We start from the raw sequence: 22,036 nt of genomic DNA, 5'->3' as shown, positions 1-22,036 counted from the left end.
AAGGCTGTCCTGCACTCAGTGCACCTATTTTGCTTATTTAACTGTAACACCTTAACCAAGCAAATTTCGAAAATGTTAAAGCAAAATAGGTGCACTTTGTGCAGGACAGCCCTGCGTCTCAGTATTCGCAAATCAGTCCTAATCTAATCGGCCTCTCTATTAGACAGTACCGTCACAGCCAAGCAAAATTTAAAAAAAATGCATATGTGGTATTTGTCGAACTAGTTATCGACAATTTTCCTGAATAGCTGTGCAGTATCTTTTGTCTTACTTCGTTGATAATCAAATGAACGTCCAATTGTCTATCAACGGGGTTGCAGTATTGAGACAGGAAAAGAGGAAAAACTGGCCTGAAAACGAGGAAAACCGAAAGAAAAAAGGTAAAAATACGAAAAACGGTGCAGAAACCAGTACCAGCCTATCACTTCCTCAATAACTGATAAATAGGTAAGCTTGAAGCGTACAGTAAAAGAAATAAACGGGGCATACCACAATAGTTCAAAATAATGGACGCAGTGGTAAGAGTACCCGACAGAAGAGAGGGAACGCCACTGACGCAAGCGTACGAAAAACAACCGCCGGCGCTGTGTGCTAACATTCTACCAGCTGCACACTCGCGAGCGTACAGCCTCGCAGCGTCTTTCTGCACAGCCCGCTCACGAAGCCAGTACATCGTGAGCTACCAACAGTGCGTGCGGTATACCAGGATGTATGGATACAGATTTTGCTTTACTTCTTCGTTTCTTCTTCATCTTATACACTCGTTTACATACGCGGGTGAGTGTGCGAGCCTTCGCGTGTGATGAGGTATCAACTGCTGGGTTGGTGGGATGAGAGCGACGACCATGACCGAAACACTCGTGAAAGTGCATGAAAAAACAAGAACGAGAGTCCAAAGGAGATGCTCCTACCAGTGTAGAACGAACACACGTGTGTGAGAAAATTAGACTAAACGAGCGCGTACTTCGCAATACTTTTGAAAAGGGCGAAAAAACGGGACGGAAAGAACGAAATAGTGAACGAGAAAACAGTGTGCAAAAAAGCCAAAATCGAGAGAGAAAAATAGAGAAATACGGTCGACAATAAGAGGGAAAACGATATACGAACGAGAAGATGGAACAGATATCAAGAGAAACCAAAAGGAAAAAGAAGCATAGCAAGGGTCTAAAAAAGCTAAAAACTAACAAAAGAAAGATAGAACACTAAACAGGCAAATGGGATAGAAAAAGAAGAAAAGAAAACAGAAAAAATAAACCAGAAAAAAACAAAAACGACAGAGGGAAAGACTAAAACGGAAGATAAAGAAGGAAAACCGGCGAAGAAAGAGAAAAAATCGGAGCCAAAACAGAATAAATAGATAGAAAAGACGGGAAAAGAGGGTATCAAAAAGCCAAGGAAACGGTACAGCCGGGAATGAAAAACGAGAACGAAAAAAGATTAATAGAGTTAGAAAAATACGAAAACTAGAAACGAAAAAGAGTAAAAGGGAAAAGATTGAAAATGGGGAAGAAAATATCAAAAGAACAAATGAAAAGCATGAGAAAAAAGAGGAACGAAAATGAGAGAAAAAGAGGAAAAACTAATGGAAAGTGAGAGCACAAACCAAGAAAACGGTACAGAAATGAAGAAAAAACAGAGCTATAAAATAACTGGGATACTGAAAACAGAACAGGCAAAACAGTAAAGATGTAAGACGTGTGAGCGAATAGAACAAAAAATGTCAATTTTAATTTTAAGTTTGAAGTAAAATTTCAAGATCAAATTAATCCAAATTCAAGTCTGATTTAATCCACCATGTCAAGTTCAATTGCATATCCGATTTGAGGCCCAATTTAAAGTACAATTTGAATTCCAATTTAAAATCTAAATTAACATGTAATTCTAAATCTAATCTTAAGTCCAATTCACGTCCGATTTCAAGTACAAATTTACTTCCAATTTTAATTTCAAATGCAATTCCAAGTCTAATTCAATTCCAATTTAAAATGCAAATTAAAACAAATACATACTTCAAATTTTGTTTTTGGTCCGATTTCATGTCTAATGCCAGGTACTTCCTGTCCAGATTACTCCAAATTTAGGTCCAATTTCAAATCCAATTTTAAGTCCAATTTTCCGTTTAATTTGAAGTATATCTTCAAGCCACAGCTAGTCCAAATTCAAGTCTAATTGAATGCTCAATGTCAAGTCTGAATACTTAACTCCTCTAATTTTTAGTCCAGTTCCAAGTCTGACTTCTAGTTCAATTTCAACTCTGATTTTAAACCTCAATTGCAACTGAAAGTCCGGAGCTTTCAACCTAATCGACTGATAATTTTATGATAAGTAATAATAGACTCGCCATTCTACGTTTGCTCCGTTTTTCCAGGCCAAAACATTCTTCTGAAAAGTCGGACGGTGCCCCACCTTTTGTGTAGTACGTCTGGGTACGCTTTTGCTTGGAATACTTTGAAAATAAGGCGTATTAGAGCGAGCACGATATCTATGTATATGTACTGAATCCTCGGAAATCAAAAAACAAAAAGGAATCGGTAATATAATCCCTATATTGTCTTGTGATTGAAGGAATCAGTGAAATATTTTTGACGTAGGACTACGTCTTACTTTAATATGATGGCATACTACGAAAGCAAAGATAATCGTGACACGAAAAAGTGATAGATTTTGAACGCTTATATCTCTGCCAATTCTGAATATATTTTTATGGTTCGTATACCCTTCGAACCACAAAAGATGTGCCTTTCGTATAGTCTTCATTAAAAAATTGCATTTTGCTAGTAACTCCTGGAATTTCCACGTACATTTGAACAATTTTTATAAATTCACTAAAGTTTCCAGCATATCATTTTGTTGCTAAGTTGCTACATGCAACACTCTCTAGCCACGTCGTTGATAAAACGGAAGAAATTAGAAAAAAGGAGGGACATTGAAAATTTGTTTGAATGAAGCCAAGACTACTTGACCCCTGCATCTGTTTCTATGCAGTATGTTGTACGTAAATTGCACCATCGCATCGTTAGAATGACGCCAACAGTTAGTGACAGATTGACCAAGAAGGGCAAGGCAAATGAATAAGTCACGCCATAAGGAGAGCTAGAGCAGTGTTTTTCAATAGACATTCTGTTTAATCAATGTAAGTATAGACTGTTTAATCAATGATATCCTCAAATTCACTGGCGCTAGGTTTTTCGGTATGGTTCACTACCAGAACTGCTTCATGATTACCTCTCACGGGCTTTAGATCTCTACTAGTTTGCTGTCATCTAATGAATTGGGTAAGCTGGTTGTCTCTGAAGCTACCAAGGTTGTTACCAAGTACACTTACTCTAAATTAATGTTTTAGAATAAGCTCTATGAATCATCAGTCAGCCCTTTTAAGGACAATACGGGACTTGAAATTATTTCATTACTTCGCTTAGCAAAATAGTTTTTAACCCAGGATCCTTCCTTATTAAATCTACCAGAAACCCTTTCCCGCATATAAAGCAAAAGGTGATGCTATCTACCAGCTGCAGTTTCTTAGGAGTCCAAAGCACAATGAAATTAATTTTTGTAAGGCGCTAGTACTTATTACAAGCTTGGCAATTACCAAAAAACTGCTGAATGACCTAAAGGCTTTATGTGATCTGCACCAGCATTTTATTGCATCAACTTTACGGAGTCATACACTAAACAGGCGTTTGAGTCTTGAAAACAGCCTTCCACTTTTTTGACAAAATTGCGGCTTCTCAAAGAAAGGCAATCGATTTTTGGCAGGTCTTAAATTGTCCATAACTACATTAAAGATACTAATCTGTGAGAAAAAGTGTTCGATTAATTTCCAGAATATATTCTAAGAAAACACTTCTGTTAAAATTTGAAGTGGGACGGCTCAGCCGGTTTGAAAAATCTTGTTCATCGACTTTGAAATCACAGTTTAAACATTACAAATGTGCATGTAACATGCGTACAAATCATTACAAATGTGCGTTCAAAAGTTATCATTTTCCAAAATCAAGAATTCAGGAAAATTCTGAAAAAATTAAAGCGCGAATATTCGCTTTTTTACTTTTGAAGAAAAAGAACATCTAGAAAAAAATGATTGACCACAAATTTTTTCTGTCATTAATTTACATGCTTAATTTCAATTCTGAAATAAATCTGAATTGAAATTTTTTTAGGTAATGTGTTAGACTAGACATGGAAAATGAAAAAGGGAAGTAGGACTTCTAGAACACAAGCTTCTTTTGAGTGTACTTTCATGGAAAAATAGTTAATGGATTGATAGCATCGTTTTTACGATGTTGCCCGTTAGAGGGTTAACGCTTCTCAACCCCAACGACGACAGTGCGGCTGCTAGTACCGAATCCATGCATTAACCTTTTTTTTTGTTCTTTGATTGGCTGTGTCTAATCAATTTGGTTTGGTTATCACTGAGCCCTGACTAAATATTATGTTTTCATGCAAATAAACAACTCAATTCAGCTCATCTAGGAAAAAATCGGTTAGAAGCTCATGAGCTTGCATTTTTACGCTAGAAACTATAACCAATGAACAAACTAGGTATAACAATTTTATACGGTTTTTATTCTCATAGCTAAGTATACCTTTTGCAATCCAGAAAAACCTATTTAATCTGTATCAACATAAATGTCTAACCGTTTTTGTTATGTGGGAAATTTACCTGCCCGGTTAGCCTTGTTAGTTCTTTATTTTTCTAAATTCAGGTAGAATGAAAATTGAGAATAAACGGATTTGTTTGTTACCAAACAAGTTCAATCAAAACAAAAAAGCTAAAACAAATAAAGTTCTTTAGTGTTTCTAAAGCCAATCATAGTTTCTTTTCACTAGTCTGATATTAAGCTTCTTTGGTTTCATAAAGCTTGTGAGCAACAACGAATAATTTTAATAGTCCGTTTGTTGGCAGTAAAATAAAGAAGGTTAGAAAAAGTACGACAACATAAGAGCGGATCAAACTCCTTTTTCTTCTGTTTAATTTAGGGGCAATCAATCAGGTAAATTTTTTGTAAAAAGATCAGTACCTTCATTAATTTCCATGAACATTAATGAAAGGCATTTCTACTAATAAAATGGGAAAAACAAAAAAAAATCTAAAATATTGGCATCACTGTAAAAATATGTGTTTCGGTTTCTCCTTATGCATCGCTAGAACTATTATTTATCATACCTTCTATATAAGGAAAGTTCTGCACTCTTCGCTCGTCCTAGCTTCGGCTGGACATATACTAAAATTGGAACGATACAGAGAAGATTAGCATGGCCCCTGCGCAAGGATGACACGCAAAATCGTGAAGCGTTCCACATTTTTTTGTCATTTTACTTTTCTGACTTACCGGAAAAGTAAAAAAAAATATCTAGACCAAATTATTGTGTGGAACTGTTGGAACTGCGTGGATGGAAGTGTTCAGACCTAGATTTTTATCATTTTGTGGTCAGGCTTTCCCTTTCGTTTGCTGTGCATTGTGCATGCATGCTAATTGTTTATTTAAGAGGGGACCGCTAATTACGGCGATGACGTCACGGCTGGCATATATAATAAGAGTGCCTGGAACACTCGATAAAAAGCACGTGTGTAACGTTATAGGGGTAACCTGGTCGGTCGGTCAGGTGGCAATTAATGTGGCTTCTATACGTCTACCGCGTCGTCGTCGGTGGTGGTCAGTTGAACAAGAGAAAGAGTGGAAAATATTGATTTTGGAATTCATTCAACTCCTTGGATAGGCAAAAAACCGGATACGATTTGTTGTGGTTTCCTACGACTTGCCGAGTAACCGGACAGACTGCTGGTCAGTTCTGTGAATGGAATTGAATAACGAGGATGTTTTTTGGTTTATTCTGTGGTTGATGTTGATAGTAATGAAGAAAGTTGTGTCGTTTAAGGTTCATTTAATTACAGTATACTTTAAAATAGTCAAAATAACCTTTTCGAAATCTCTCTTTTTTTCTAGTTGGGTGGCAAAGATTGTGCACCTAGTATAGCATCTCGGCATCTTGGCGAAGGTGGCGGCGGTGGAGGCGGCATCGGAACTGGTTCCGGAGATCGTAAAAAACCGTTTACTCGCCCGTTCAATAAGTCACGACTGGATTCATCTAGTGCAGGGGCTGCACAATCATCTAGGATGTTGAGTCCGCCATCACCGGACACCAGCTCCTTGATAAGGCAAAACAATGAATTGCGTCACCGCTTGCAGGAAGAGGCGAGTAACTACCGACGCCGGATCGAGACGTACAAACAAGCTCAAAACAATCAGGCTGCACTTGTTAGCCGTCTGCAAGCCAAAGTGCTGCAGTACAAACAACGCTGCACAGAGCTAGAACAAACGCCAGCTCAAAGCGTTTGTCCAGTTTACACTGCTCGGGAGGCATCTCCCGGCCGACATCACCGTGCACCATCATCGTCAGTGTGTACTGCTGCAACGGTTGGCCCTTGCCCTGGCACAGGTTCAAACGCTCCACTGAGTCTACCACCATGTCCAGTGGCTAGGGAACGGTCGCGCTCGAGATCCCGATCGCAATCACCGTGTCGCAAATACGCTGAAGGTGGCCACGATGAGATCCGACATCAGCTCGATGAGGAACGACGGCGGTGAGTTTGCAATAAAGAAAAAATGTTATCAGCACGTGGGTGGCATTTTTAAATTGTTTTGATACGCTTTGCAGCTGCGAAAAACTACTGGTCGAGAACTCCTGCCTGCGTCAGCAGCTGGAGGAGTCCCAACGATCCAACGAAGCGTTAACCAATGATCTCCAGAAGCTTACCACGGACTGGGAAAGCTTAAGGGATGAGCTACTGGCCAAGGAGGACGAATGGAAGGAGGAAGAGCAGGTGCGTTGATTCTTTACACCCGAGCTGCCTAAATTTAAATACTCATTAAAATATTCGTGGAACAGTGCAGTGAAGCTATTGCTGAAGAAAGTTTGTTGTTGTTGTTTGTCTCACGACAAGGTTCGGTGTCATTCTAAAAAATACGTTAGTATCTTATCGATTTTCTGGTAGATTTTCAATCTTTTCACACCGATTGATCAAAAATCTTTTTCGCATTGAACCGAAAAAAAGATCCTATTTTGCAAGTCACTATTGGAATAAGCAATAAGCATAAATATCAATCACTGTCCAAAACGAATCAATCAACCAATCACATACAAACAGCTTTTGCTTCCCAGGACCTTGACGACAGATTTTAGGTAAAAGTGATCAGAGATTATATTTTTCGGTTAAAGCTAGACCAACGTGATGTCCTTAACTGAAAGCAAACAATTTTGTTAAAGTGTAAATACATGTCCATGTCCTCAAAGTGAAAATTTTTAAGCGACCGTTCCTTTCTTTTGCTTGGTCGTATTTCAAGAATCAATTTTTACAGTATGTGGATACTGTGTGTTTTATAACTGCTCACTTTTAAGACATGAAATTGGAGGTTTATAGGTTTATCGCGGTACCAAGAAATCTGGTTATAGGATGAGAAGACTTGTCACTTCTTCTGGCGCACTTCCCTAACACAGACATCAAATTGGTCTCGGTTTATAACGATCCTAACAAATTTTGTTAAGACAAGAGGGCTTTATCACTATTTCTGGCATGCTTTCCAAGCACATATCAATCATTTAACAGAAGAAATGATTTAGCAGAATCATTTAACTTCACTGTATAAGCCAGCTTAACTGTTTCTTCGTGTCATCCGTCCATATGTTGCTTCACTATTAAAAGCCATAGAACGGGGATAGCAAATTTTACTCAAAAGGATAATTTTCGAAGGCAATTCTTTTACAGATGCTTACATGCACTCCTACACGATGGAAGCTATTATGCGGCTTGTACGAGCCCATATCCATAAATCGGAAGTTGTTTGCTGGCATTCACTTCTTCAATTTCCGAAGCGTTTATTGTTATTGTTGAGGACAAGTTCAAAATGGTGTCATAAATATTGCCAAGACTTCCTTCTTCTAGACTCGGGTCGAATAAGTTTTGCAATAGTATATTATTCTGTCGAGAAAAATTATTCTGTATGTTATCCGAGCAGCTTCCACAGCAAAACTCTTAAAACACTGCTGCATCTGATCCATCTGAATTGTCCAAAAATGTCAAAAAAATTCTCTGTTACTATTTACAATAAGATCCTCCATTCTGGTAACTTTGTGTTTATATCAGTACAACATAATAAGGAAAAATTATTCCAATTTACATTTGACAAAAAATCTACTCTTTACCTTGTATGTGGACACCATAATATGCAGATTTGCGAGATTAAACAGCAACGTGAGGACGTGTGAATACGATTCTGTTAAACCAGCAACACAACCGCAGTACGCAGACTGTATAGCTCCGTTTGGATTCCCAAGTCGGTACTCGCGGAAGATTCAATCTCTCCGCACATTCAAATACATATTATTTTAATGAGATCCAAAATATGTTCCATAATTTTACCTTTCCTTTGACTACATGCGAGCCGTTTAGAGTAGCTCCTTCGACCGCAAAAACAAACCCTGTCGCAAATTTTTGGTAGGCTTGGAAGCTCTTGACTTTCCGGAAGCTTTCTCCTGATGCAGGGAACACGTGGCTAACTAAATAGACAACGATACAGAGACAGTGTTCTGCAGTCACTGTACACGGGAAATCTTCCGTGGTCAATTGCGCGTTGTACGGGACAACGTAACTGATAGCGCTAATTTTTTCTTCGTACCGCTTCTTGATTCTTGCTGTCCGACTGCAAGAAATTAGCGCAGGCGGAAAGCTGACCGATCACTTTTGGAGTCGTGTTATTACTGATAAAAAGAACTAATACTTTACAAACAAAAACGCAGGTTGATTTTAATTACTAACAACTTGTAAACAAAGCACCAAGTGCTGTCAGAAAAGTGAGGTTACAAGGTCTGGTGCAGTGCTCTATAATTTGGACGCAATTCACCCGCATACGGCCTTAATTTGCCTCGAAGCAATCAACTATTTCAATTTATTCTATAATGAGTACATACTTAATTTTAAAAAATCAGAGGGGTTGTGTACAAGACACGACCGCATATATAGGTGACGCAGGACTACGTAAGTCTCTTTGTAGTGATAGTAGCATGTATTCATGCTTGTAATCATTCGATTCTTCATGTATACATGCTATATGCGTTGTATGTAACATTTACCAAATTAGTAATATTGCATACGTTCAATTCTCAAAAGAGTGTGCATTTGAAAACAATTTAACAAAATCAAGAACACAAACTATTGCTTTCCTGCTATCTTACTGAAATTAAAGATTGTTTTTATTACCCATGGTTCCCCACGTTGAAGGGATTTTACCAATTCAATCCTATTTTATCAACAGCACATCTTTTCAATACACTTCTAATGAAACGGTCGGTAAGCATGCGGTTCTTGATTTTGTTAAATTGTTTTCAAATACACAATCTTTTGAGAATTGAACGTATGCAATGTTACTACTTTGATAAATGTTGCATACAACGCATGTAGCTTGTATATATGTTGCATATAGCATGTATACATGAAGAATCGAATGATTACAAGCATGAATACATGCTACTATCACTACAAAGAGACTTACGTAGTCCTGCGTCACCTATATATGCGGTCGTGTCTTGTACACAACCCCTCTGATTTTTCAAACAAAAAAACTGCTTTTGAAATTGGCAGAATCGATGATGACTAATTTCACCTTCATACAGAGTCGTATTATAACCGAACACTACAGCTGTAGCACAGTTTTCCAACACAGATATCAAATTCGCCGAGGTTTAATCATCTCGCAGTAAAGAATTTGCGATTTGTTGGGACGACGAACTTGTGTCATTTTTTCTGGCACACTTTCTTAACACAGACATCAAATTGGACTAGGTGTAATCGCGTTCGTAAGAAATTCATTGACACGAGGGGGCTTTGTCACTCTTCCTGGCGTACTTCCCAAGCAAGGACATCAAAATGGTCTAGGTTTAACCGCGGTGTTAAGAAATTTTGTTGAAATGGGCGAATTTGGTCACTTGTTTTGGCTTACTTCCCAAGCACAGATATCAAATTAGTATAGGTTTAGATCATCGCAAAGAATCTTCCAACCAATCACGAAGCGAGAATTCTGGTAAAACATAGGTTCATTATTTCCAATTTTTCAATAGTTCAACATCAAGAATCCATACTTTTCTTCATTTGGGTCAATTCTTATAAGATTTTCCGATGTAAGAATATTGAAAATCGATAGGAAAACCGCTGAGCTATTAGCGCTCAAAACCTTTCATTTTTCGTGACGCTCGCATTTTTCGATTTTTTGGAATGACACCCTATCTCAAAACTTGCCGTAAGACGTAGTCCTACGTCAAAATGCGGTTTTATATCAAATATAAATATATATAATACATCCCCGTGAAGGTCTCTAAACTCAACTCAAGACTCAACTCTATAAATAGCCCAAAGGCGAAATAGACTGTATTACCATCGGAAAGCTCGATAGTATTTATGTGTCTGCCTGCACTGCACTGTGTAACGAAAGCATAAACAAGCAACTGGCAATCGCTCTATGAACAGAACGGTTGCTAGTAACGACGAACGGTTCGATATCTTTCCACTTTAGGTTCAATATCAGGGCGTGATGAGTGGGTTTCTTCAGCCGCCTCAATAGCTGAAGTCGGTTACCTCCAATTATACCTTGTTACGAAATAACAGCCGGCATAATTGGTCTGATCCTGATTTACAAAAGAGCCTCTCGCGCTACGCGTCAATCGCTAGCTAAATGGAAGTAAAATAATGCGTAGGATTAGGATTTTTCTAGTGCTTACCTTGGGGCTTGGGTTTTTTCAGACCTGATAGAAGTTTAAAGCCCTCTTTTCATTTTTATTTTCTTGGAAAAACATGTATTTTCTTTTTCTATGTGATTAGGCCTTTAACGACTATTACAACAACGAACACACCAGACTGCTTAAAATGTGGCGCGAAGTAGTCAACGTGAAGCGTATGTTCAAGGAAATGTCTGCGACCACTAAGATGGAACTGGGACGAATGCAGCTGGAGCTAACCGGAACCGGACGCGAAGTGGTCGGTTCCTGCAGTGGAGTCTCGGTGAATATAAAGCAGACGTCGAAAATCGAGGTTCGAAATCAGCAATTTCCTGTAGCCATCCTTCAAAGAAATTAAACCATTTTCTCCTGCTTTCCAGGAAGCTCAGCAGATGCACATTGAACGGGAAAACATCGACCTGAAATCTCAGTTGGGTGAGCTGAAACTGCAGCACGAAAACGCTAGACAGGAAATTGCCCAACGAGATCAACGACTGCAACAGATGTTGCAGGATCTCAAACTACTCGAAGAACGCAACGCCCAAGCAGAGGGTCAGGTTGGATTGACACAGCGTTTAAATGATGAATTGGAACGCTTGCAGAGTGCTTTACGTGAAATTGCCCATGCAGTGGTACAGGATGCCGAATCAACAGCGACCGCCGAAACGGACACTTCGGTGCACCATCTTCATCTGTCGCAGCCAGGTGGACTTCCGGCTCCACCCAGGTCACCGAAACGTGGTGCCATTCGAACGTCCCAAGCGTTTACTGAGGGAACCATTTCGGCTGTACAAGCGGCACTGCACAAGTACCAATTGTCCATTCATGATTTGCAAGTTAAGCTGCAATCCAACAACGATGCACTGACGGCCAGCAAAAAACAGCTAGAAAATTGTGAACACACTCGCGAAGTACTGACCGGCAAGGTATCGGAGTTAACCGAGAAGCTGGACTCTGCCAACCACCAGCTGGCGGAATTATACAAGGAGCGGGATAGTTTACAAAAGACGCTAGATGGACTACGCACTGATAAGCACTCCGTCGAGAGAGGCAAAGCTGAACTGAATTCAATTGTAAAGAATTTTGCGTTGACTAAGTTAGGAACAATAGGCACTGATTTATCCATGTTTACCCATGTTGGTTTTAGGTTGACAGTCTCAATACGGATTACGAAAAATTACAACATGTCAATAGCAAATTGCAAAAAATGTACGACTCCCTGGAGGATGAGAAAAAGATGGTAGAAAGTGAACTTGCACGTGTTCAAAAGGATAAAGACATTCAGGAAATGAACCTTCGGTAAGTCATTGATAATTGATATATTAATTTATCTGTAAAAAAAACTGATTAGTTAATAACTATAATTTTTTAATTTCAATATAATTATTCACAGTTTATTTTTTTATTTCGTTGACGTTTGTTCACTGTGAAACAGATTGTGTGAAACATCGGCTGCAATATGCTTTTGTTTGATTTTATTTCCGTATTGTTATAGAAGTAGTATGTAAACAAAAATGGTAAAAAAAGTATCGCAATCGACCGTGACAGGACTCGAACCTGCAATCTTCGGATCCGAAGTCCGACGCCTTCTCCATTAGGCCACACGGTCAGACGGAAATTTGTTGTTTAGAGCTATTTTTTAGCTACAGCATGTAAGCGATGGACGAGACGGAAACTTGAGGAAGTATAGAATTGAGGTAAACGGTCATGGCGTGAACATTTGTAATGCTTTGCATAGCATAGTGCCGCACAAATAAGAATCGATCGGGAAACCGCTGAGCTATTAGCGCTCGAAATCTTTCATTTTTCGTGACGCTCGCATTTTTCGATTTTTTGGAATGACATCCAATTTCAAAACTTGCCGTAAGACGCAGTCCTACGTCAAAAATGTACTGATTTCCTTACTAATGCAGGATTTTGGAAGCTGCAAGCAGAGTTTGATAAAAATGAAATATTTTCTTTTGTTATTGAGCGTCTTAGCCTCATATATGCTCAGATTTATAGATTTTATTCGTATTTATTAACAAATCTGGCAAGATATGCGTAGAGTCTCAAGGAATGTGCAAAATTTTGCAAAGTATTGCCTGCAGATAAGTTTTTCATTGGCTTTTGAACAGTTGCAAATATTCTTTTCATATCTCTTGTATTTGATGCATCAAAATATTATTAGATTCTTTTTTATTTTCATTTCATAATTTTGTTGTCTTATTTCTGGTACAATATTTATTGTTGTGTTGAGCGGCTCGAAAACGAAAATTAAACTTACCTAAACTAAAAATTAATAAGAAAAGATAATTTTACAGTAATTCGTACTATCAAAAAAGGTTTTATTCATTTTCTAATCTACATTTCCAACTCTAATCCAATAGTTCGTATAAGATGGAAAATGCAGAAGGAAAATATATCATGCTATTTAATTTGCATAATATTCGAATCAAAAACAGAAAAAAATCAGTCCCATCCGTGACAGCGACTTTTCAATCACTGCCGTGACCAGGATTCGAACCTGGGTTACTACGGCCACAACGTAGGGTCCTAACCACTAGACGATCACGGCTATCGGAACACGGTGTTGCCTTTTTGCTAAAGCTATTTATAAAGTAACTTACGTTCTCTATTTTGTTTTCTATTCTTTAGGGCTGAGGAAGAGCGTTCCAGCCGTCTTCGTGAGGAAACCATTACTCTAAGGGAGGAATTGAACAAACTCTACCTGGCGCGTGATTTGCTTGAACAGCAACGAATTGAATCGGAGGGATTGCTTAACCTAATTGAGAAACAAAAGCTGGAGTTAGAATTTGAATTTGACCGAACTGTTAACGAGCGTGATGGGCTTCAAATTAGCTTGGAGAAAAAAGGCTCATCTAACGAGCATTTAGAAATGGAAATTAAACAGCTTAGAGAAAATATTGTTCAGTTGGAAGACGAACGAGGCAAACTGAAAACCCAGGTATCTGATCAAACAGTGGATTTAGCAACTTTGAAAAAGGAATTGATATCAGCCGAACAGGCCCGATTGGATCTTGATTCAGAAAAATTGACAATCAGTGAGCGTTTGAAATGTTTGGAAATGGAAAAGGACAAGATAGAACAGGAGCTAAGTTGCATTGGTAGAGAAAGAAATGATATAAGCAATCAGCTAGCCACCATTTCTCGGAAAAAGGAGACCATTGGCGAGGAAGTGATGCGACTAAGGCAGCGGTTGGAGCAAGCCAACGAGATGAATGCAAGATTAAATCGAGGCTTAGAGGACCTGGTAAAAGAGAGTGAAGAAAAGTCGGTTACAATTGAAAGCCACGAGAAGGAACTTCAGAGATTGCAGGTAAATTAAAATATATGTTCTTGATCGATTGAAAATTCGATCGAAGATTTAAAAAAAATCCTGCGTCGGCCGGGAATCGAACCCGGATCAACTGCTTGGAAGGCAACTATGCTGACCATTACACCACCGACGCTGTGATCATTTTGTTGCCAAAAGTAATTTATTTTCCAGTGTTGCGCTAATGCTAAGCAATACACTGAACCAAATCATGAAACTAAAAATTAGAAATTTCTTAAATAAACTTAGCATTTGGCACTTATTAACATAAATTCACATTTAGAACTGAAAATTACTGGTCAGATATTCATTAAAATTTCACTATGCGGTTGCAAAGATGTCAGGTGCCTGGAAATTAAAAATAAAGATGTTCTTGAAAAATCAATGTGCTGCACCAGTGCTGAAAATGAAGAAATTTTACTTTTTGCATATGCAAACTAAATGAGGGGCTTAAGAGGGGCTCTCTAGATTATTGGAACCGACATTAGTTTATTACATACAAATACAAATTAGTTTATTAGTAGTAGATATAATAATAGAAAACTGTACAATACTGATATAGTAAGATCGGAGATAGTAGATTTAAAAAAGGCTTGCCTTACGCTATCGGACAATAAATGAATTGAATTGAATTGAAACTAAATGAATATTCTTGTTAATTCATGGGTAACATACGCCTAACTTGATTATAATTATGGAACTTCTATTATCGTTTCAATAGGAGCAACTAGCATCCCTACGTAGCGAGAAAGACTCTTTGGAAGCAGTTCTGTTTGATACTAACACTTCGCTAGAGGAAGCCGAAGCCCGCAAGGATGCTCTTGAGCGCGAAAATCAGGACCTGTTGATCAAACAAGAATCCCACAAGTCGCTCATAGCTCGCCTGAACAAGGATCTAGAAAATACGGAACGACGTGCTCAGGACATCAAAATTCAGCTAACCAATGCAGCTGCCAATCAGGAAGCAGAATTCTTACAAAAATTGTCCAATTTGCGTACTTTTGGGGAAGAAAATATTAAAAAACTAAACGAGGAAAAGGAAATCATTCGCAGTTCTTTGGAAAAACGAATGAATCAAGCGTTGCAGGCATTGCAAGGCTCAAAGGACACGGAAATTCAAGCGCTTAAAGAGCAGTTCGAAACACTCCAAATGCATCTGGAAGCGTTGAATCAGCAGCATGAAGAAACAATTCTTCGGGCGGAGAACGAAAAACAGCAGGCCCTATTAATTGCACATCGTGATAAACAGGCCGTTATGGAAAAATTGGACGGAGTAACGCGAGAACTCAAACTGGAGTTAGATAACAGTGATCGATTAAAGAGAGAGATGATGGCTCGCCAGGAAAAGGATCGAACCACTATTGGCTGCTTGCGGGACGAAGTTTCGAAAATGCGTGCCAAAATGGAGGAAGCTCGCATCAGATCCGAAGAAGAACTAAATCGTCTAGAAGTAATGCAGGGCTCGCTGAGAGAAGAGAAAGATGCTGCAATGAAGGAGATCGAAGAACTCAAGGTTCAAGTAAGATTGGCGGAAGACCGCTGCGATGCCGTCCATTTACAGTTGCAAGACACTCAGCGAAAGTTGAAGGAAGGTTTGTAGCATTTGAATTCGCTTTTCAACGGATATCTAACGTGTTTTATTTCAGCGGAAAATTGTATTGACGCCACAAGAAAAGAACTAACAGATACACGCAGAACACTGGCTGACAGCAACATCGAACGTGACAAATATGCCAACAGTAATAAGGAGCTGAGGGACCATGTAAAACGTGTCGAAGGACAGCGTCGTGAGCAAGCTCGTTCGATGGATGACGCCCTACAGAAGATTGCCGGTAACATTTCAAGAATTTACAGTTTCTACCAAAAAGAATAAAAATAATTTGTGTTTTGTTTTGTCAACTATAGCTCTTGAGGAAACCCGGAACATGCTGGAACAGGAAAAGGTTCGACTGCAGACCATCCTAAAGGAAACGGAAAATAACATGTCCAAGATGAATCAGGAACTATCGACAGCCCAGAGCAGCATTCAGAAATTCCAGTCACAAACGAACCAAAACGATGCAGCCGAAAAAGAGCTTCAAGCGAGATTAGCGAATGAAACGGAAGAAAAGGAACGCATTCTACAGGAATTGCATCAGATCAAAAAACAGTTGTCCGATTTGGAAGGTTCACTGTGTGCCACTCGTCAAGAGTTGGGCCGAGTTAGATGCAAAGCTAACCAGGACGAGCATCGATTCCATCAGCGTGAGCAGGAGCTTTGCGCTAGAATCGAAGATGGCAGAGGACGTGAAAAACGACTGGAAGATCAGAAACACAACTTGGAGGTTTGCCTAGCGGATGCTACACAACAGATTCAGGAGCTAAAGGCAAGACTTGGCGGGTCTGAGGGTAGAGTACGGGCATTAGACGAGCAGTTGGTTCAGTTGGAAGCTATCAAAAAGGAAACGGATAATAAGTTAAGTTCCATCGGTCATACTTTGCGCCGCATCGCCGGTATACAGATGGATGGATCGGTAAGTTTGCCCTATCGACTGTTGAGTCCATCCAGAAGGTATAGTCCAGCACGTGGCCGAAGTGAACGGGACGAATTCCACCATCATCACCACCACGAAACTCGTAGTTTATCGGGAGATAATGCAATCATAGATGTTGATCCCGAAATGGTCCGTAAAGGGGTACGCACTTTGATGCAGCAGGTAGCCCAAATTGAACGTGAACGAGATGATTTTAAAGTGCAACTGTGTTCGTCTAAGAAACAGTTACAGGAAGGATGCGACAATCAGATGCGTTTAGAGGGAAAAATTTGCAAACTTCAGCAGCACAACCGAGCCATTAACGAGGACAAGACGAATCTAGAAGCAAAATTGGCACAGAAAATCAGTATGCTTCATTCTACCGAGGAAACATTGCGTCAAAAAAGTGACGAATTAAATGTCACCCGCGAGAAGGTTGTTCATTTAGAACAATCACTAGCAAGTACGACCGAAGAGAAAGGACAGCTGGAGGAGCGTTTGGAAAAATGCAAACAGCATGCGTGTCGCATAGAGTCCGATAAGCGACACTTGCAGGATGAACTTACGCGAACTGATGGTCGTGCATCCAAGCTCGATTTGCAACGAGTGGCTCTGGAAGGAGATATTCAACGCCTACAAATGGCACTACAAGAGAAGGATTGCACCATAAGAAACCAACAGGAGCGTCTAGAGAACTATCAGCGAACATCAACGCAACTGGAAGATCGTTGTGCAGCACTTAAAAGCACCGTTGATCAACTGAAAGAACGTTTACAGGCTGCAGCTATAACGGAAACGGAGCTAAGAGGTGAAATCTCTGGTTTGCATCGTCACACAGCCGATCAAGGGCACACATTTGCACTCGGACAGGATAAGCTCAAACAATTGCAAAAGTCACTCACAAACAGCGAAAATGAGCGCAGAGTTCTGTCGGAACGTTTGGACGCTTCGCAGCATACGATCAATGAACTGAGACGCAACCAGCAAGCCATTCAAGATCAGACCCAGCGTTTGCAAGAGCAGATGGCTGAGTGCGAGGTTCAGAAGTCAGCCCTAGAATCGCAATTGAGATTAGCGAAATGGAACCAGGAAAATTCGGAGCAGTTCGGTGCGACAGCTGGTGGCGATCAGGATCTTGCTCGACAGCTGGTCAATTCCCAGCGGGATCGTACAGAGCTGAGGAATAAGGCAAGTTTGGTCAATTATTCGTTGTTTGTCTGCCGCTAGTCACAATGATTTATTTTTATTTTTTAGGTCGAGGCTTTGCACGAGAAAGTTCGCCATCTGGAAAACGAGAAGCGTGGTTTGGAAAAGGGCAGTAAATTTTCCGGTCACGTACAGTACGATCGGTCTGAAAAGAGTGACCGTGGGGAATTTGATTCCAATAGACTGGAGTCGGGTAGCTTTGCCGGTTCAACGACGGCTTTAAAATATAGCTGCGGTCTTGATCACAATCAGATCGAACAGGAAAGCCGTGAATTACGCATCAAAGTTCGACGATTGGAAACGTTACTAGCGGAGAAAGAAGCCGAACTGGCTAGGGCTAAGACAAAGATGCTTGAATCACCGATAAAATCAAGCGGATGTGGAGGAGCCGGCGGCGATGTCGAACGTTATCGGAGTGCACAAATTCAAGCGGAACGGTTGTTGGACGCTAGGGAGCAGTCTCACCGGCAGCAGGTGTTGCGTTTGGAAAATCAAATCTCAATGTTGCGCGAGCAGCTGGCACAGGAGGCCAAGCGAAGGCAGATGTACATTCTAAGAAGCTCTCGGGCCGGCAGAGAGATGCAACAGCTGCGTCAAACATTAGGCGATTCCTTGAGAAATGTTGCTCAGGATCCGATCGATTCTAGTCTGTTGGAGAGCGAGGCAAGAAGGTAAGTTACAGTCGTGAATTATGGAACTTGTCTTTCACTCTTTAATTCTTGGTAGATTGGACAGTGCCGTATCGTTAAGCTTGCCGCCGACCACTTCTCGTGACTACGATTGTGCTTTAAGCCCTACTTATCGTTGAACTATTATGCCAAGTAACTGTTGCAGACCATAATAGTATTTTGAGTCAGATCACTGCCTTATACCAAAGAAAACAGCCATTTTAACCAGTGTATTATTAAGCAGTTCCAGATGAACTATCGTTCGATAATTGTATCAAGTGTATTCGTAGGTTTAAAATTGCCAGTCAGTGTTAAAACGAAATTAGTAAAAGCAAAGTAACGGAATTTTGCTGGACCTGAAATATGGCGTCAGATCGACCATTCAACCAATCAGTTATACAAATCAACTCACTAGTCTTCTTTTCTTGTTTTGAAAAGAAGATTTGTAGCGTATTAACGGTAGTATTCTTGAATTCCACTGTGGAATCTATTCATACAGTTTAACCACAATTACATTATAATAATCTATAACGTAAAGTATCGAGCTCATTTCAATGGTCATCCTATTCTTTATACTACAAAGAATATAACTAAGGATTGATCGGAACAATATTTGAAATTATATTTTTATTGCTATAATCAAACACGTGTAGACGTCTGATTGCGCGCACAAGCTCTACTTATACCGAATAACTTAGGGTACTGAGCCTGCCTGGTATGGGTTTATTGCCGTTATTGCATCAGAACAAGTCATCCCAAAGCATCGAGAACTCAACAGTAACAATCAATTGCTGAGTGATTTGTTTAATTTCGTATATAAACCTGAGGAGAAAAAATCAATACAGAGCAGCCGTATCAGCTGAATTGGTAATAACTAAAGTTTAGTAAGTCACAATTTCAGATGGAGGTGAGCAAGACAATTCAAGGGTCGATACCAGAAATGCAAAAACATGTTCCTAGAATGTTTGCACAAAGCCTCAGAAAACAGGCATCCAAGTTATGGAGCTAGTTTATCCGGTTTGTTCCGGATTATATCGTCTAGTTTGGGGGTACCGCCAAACTAAAGTGGATAAAATCATTTGAATCTACACTTTTAAAGAAATTTCTACAGGACGGGTTGCGTAGCTTGGATGTTTGTTCTCTGTAATAAAACTTTACTGTTGAAAATTATTTGAATCAATCATCAGCACGAGTACAATCTTTCTATAGAACTGTAATCATAGTGAACATCAGTAACGTGTAGTAAATAATCATATATTACCATATATTATTATCATACATGAAAAGAAATGATTCAATACACGCATTAATCAAACCATTAATGGGTAATTTGTTGGGTTATACTAGGTACTAGTGTTTTTGTGCGCGGTCTCCAGCGATACCAAATACGCGAACTCATCTACCATTTCTAGTTCGTCGTCGTCAATGTTTGCCACTACTAGCGTGCCCATACCTAAACAAAACCGGAGTAATCGTAGAATAGCAAATCTACTTGTTATCTTAATTACTTATCTCAACAATACCGGCCGGTTAGGTTGAAAACTCCGGACTTTCGGGTGCAGTGGGATTTAAAATCAACATGGAAAGTGGACTAGAAATAAGACTTGAATTGGTCTTGAAATCGGACTTGACGTATAGGACATCAAATTAGACATGAATGTGGACTAATTTGGGTTTGAAGCTTTACTTCATATTGAACTAGAAATTGGTATTAAATTTGAATTTGATTAAAATTAGAATTTAATATTTTCTTGATATTGGACTTTAAATAAGAGTTTAAATTTGCCTTTAAACTAATTTGAACTTCAAGTTTTGCTTCAAACCTGATATGAACACGAAATTAGATACGAAGATTCACTTGAAATTAGAATTGACATTTCTCGTCTTATTCTCTCCCAGGTTTCACCTCTTTTCTGTTCCTTTTTTCCTCTTCCAGATTTTTCACTTTTTTTTTAGATTTTTCTCCACTTCTAGCCCGTTTTCTTAGGTTTTGCGCTCACTTTTCTCCCGTTTTTGCTCTCATTTTTCTTTTTTTCTTAACCACGTTTCCTGTTTCATTGCACCGTTTTCTTCGTTTCCTGTCTCATTTTTCTTATGTTTTTATTTGTTCTTTTGTTTTCTTTTCCATTTACCGTCTTTTCTCTACTCTTTCTTTCTTTTACGTTTCCAGTTTTCGTGAAATTAGTTACGAGTTAGACTCTTATTTCCATTTTTTCTGGTTTTTCGTATTCAATTGTTCCATTTTTCGCCTATGTGATGCCGTCTTTTCTGTCACGTTTATTGTTTTAAGTTCACTTTTTCGAAGAGGAAACTTTGGCTTTCTTTTTTACCTTCCGTTTTACCTTTTTTCTTTGGTCCGTCTTTCTTCTTTTTCTGTCCAATTTTGTGTTCCATATATCTCGTTTACTCTATTAGCTCTTTTTCTATCTCTTGTTTTCTGTTTCGAATGCCCGTTATTGTCTCGTTTTCTTTAATTTTCACTCTCGTTTTCCCTTTTATCTGTCCGCTCCTCTTTCTCCGTTTTATTTCTTTTTTTCTGTCCCGTTTTGTCGCCCTTTTCCTGAGTCCCAATTTTTCTCCGTTCGGTTTTTCATCTTTTTCCCTTTCTATACTATTCACCTTTTCGTGTGCTTAACCCTCTAACGGGCAACATCGTAAAAACGATGCGATCAAGTTAATGACTGTTTTACCATGAAAGTATACTCAAAAGAACCTTACATTCTGAATTTCATGCAAAAATAATTATCTTGAGGAGCGCCAGGTTAGAAAAAGTCCAATTTCTCTATTTCGTTTTTCATGTCCAACGCTCTACCCAGATATTTTTTCAATTCAAATACATTACAAAATTGATATAATGCATGAAATTTACTCATAGAAAAGTTTTTAGGACAGTCATTTTGTTGTAGATGTTCTTTTTCATCAAAAGTAAAAAAGGAAATATTTGCGCATTAATTAATTTCGAAATTTTTCGGAATTTTAGATTTTGAAAAATGATAACTTTCGAATGCATAGTCAGAATGTTGTGATATTAATATCAAAATGTCAAGAAATCTGTTCTGAACACATTTTGCATATTGTCAATTCAAAACAAATTTCGTATGCGGCTCTGGAGCTCCAAAAGCGAAGGCCGTCTACAGACGGCCTTACCCGTTAGAGGGTTAATGGCGGCTAGTGGGCACAACTTTTGGAAAATATTTAAATGCTTTTGGCAACTTTGCAAACGTACGCTTGACAGTTTTACAATAACAATCAAGAGAGAAAATGTCAACTTGACGTGAGCGGATTTGCCAAAAGCATGCTACTTTTTCCGATAGTTGTACCCACTAGCCGTAAAGCCCTATCCACCTTTTCGCGTGCTTAATGGCGGCCGGTGGGCACAACTTTTGGAAAACATTTAAATGCTTTTGGCAACTTTGCTAACGTACGCTTGACAGTTTTACAAGGGGGAAAAAGTCAACTTGACGTGAGCAGAGTTGCCAAAAGCATGTTATTTTTTCCGAAAGTTGTGCCCACTAGCCGTGAAGCCCTATAAATGTATATCTTTATAGGGATTTAACCAGCCG

At 39.2% G+C, this 22,036-nt stretch overlaps 1 protein-coding gene and 4 non-coding genes across 5 annotated transcripts in view; 2 read left to right on the top strand and 3 right to left on the bottom strand.

Annotated features, from left to right (window-relative positions):
• The window catches only part of LOC128745470 (rootletin), a 31,830-nt gene extending 13,030 nt beyond the window's left edge, over positions 1 to 18,800 (top strand). Inside the window, 11 exon segments of the mRNA XM_053842545.1 lie at positions 5,949 to 6,586; positions 6,661 to 6,826; positions 10,874 to 11,083; positions 11,151 to 11,843; positions 11,918 to 12,069; positions 13,408 to 14,089; positions 14,808 to 15,678; positions 15,733 to 15,918; positions 15,992 to 17,787; positions 17,854 to 18,476; positions 18,532 to 18,800. Coding sequence (XP_053698520.1) covers positions 5,949 to 6,586; positions 6,661 to 6,826; positions 10,874 to 11,083; positions 11,151 to 11,843; positions 11,918 to 12,069; positions 13,408 to 14,089; positions 14,808 to 15,678; positions 15,733 to 15,918; positions 15,992 to 17,787; positions 17,854 to 18,476; positions 18,532 to 18,613 — 6,099 coding nt within the window. The 3' untranslated portion in view covers positions 18,614 to 18,800.
• On the top strand, positions 5,202 to 5,308 carry LOC128733230 (U6 spliceosomal RNA). The gene has a single exon (XR_008411905.1). It is a non-coding gene; the product is annotated as a U6 spliceosomal RNA (small nuclear RNA).
• On the bottom strand, positions 12,307 to 12,379 carry Trnar-ucg (transfer RNA arginine (anticodon UCG)). The gene has a single exon. It is a non-coding gene; the product is annotated as a tRNA-Arg (tRNA).
• Positions 13,256 to 13,327, bottom strand: Trnah-gug (transfer RNA histidin (anticodon GUG)). Its single transcript has one exon. It is a non-coding gene; the product is annotated as a tRNA-His (tRNA).
• On the bottom strand, positions 14,151 to 14,222 carry Trnag-ucc (transfer RNA glycine (anticodon UCC)). Its single transcript has one exon. It is a non-coding gene; the product is annotated as a tRNA-Gly (tRNA).
• Positions 18,801 to 22,036: the final 3,236 nt, after the last annotated feature.

The sequence above is a fragment of the Sabethes cyaneus genome, chromosome 1 (genome assembly GCF_943734655.1).
Source record: "Sabethes cyaneus chromosome 1, idSabCyanKW18_F2, whole genome shotgun sequence".
Classification (NCBI taxonomy): Eukaryota; Metazoa; Arthropoda; class Insecta; order Diptera; family Culicidae; genus Sabethes; species Sabethes cyaneus.
The sequence above is the reverse complement of the archived record's forward strand: the minus strand, read 5'-3'. Positions and strand labels throughout refer to the sequence as shown.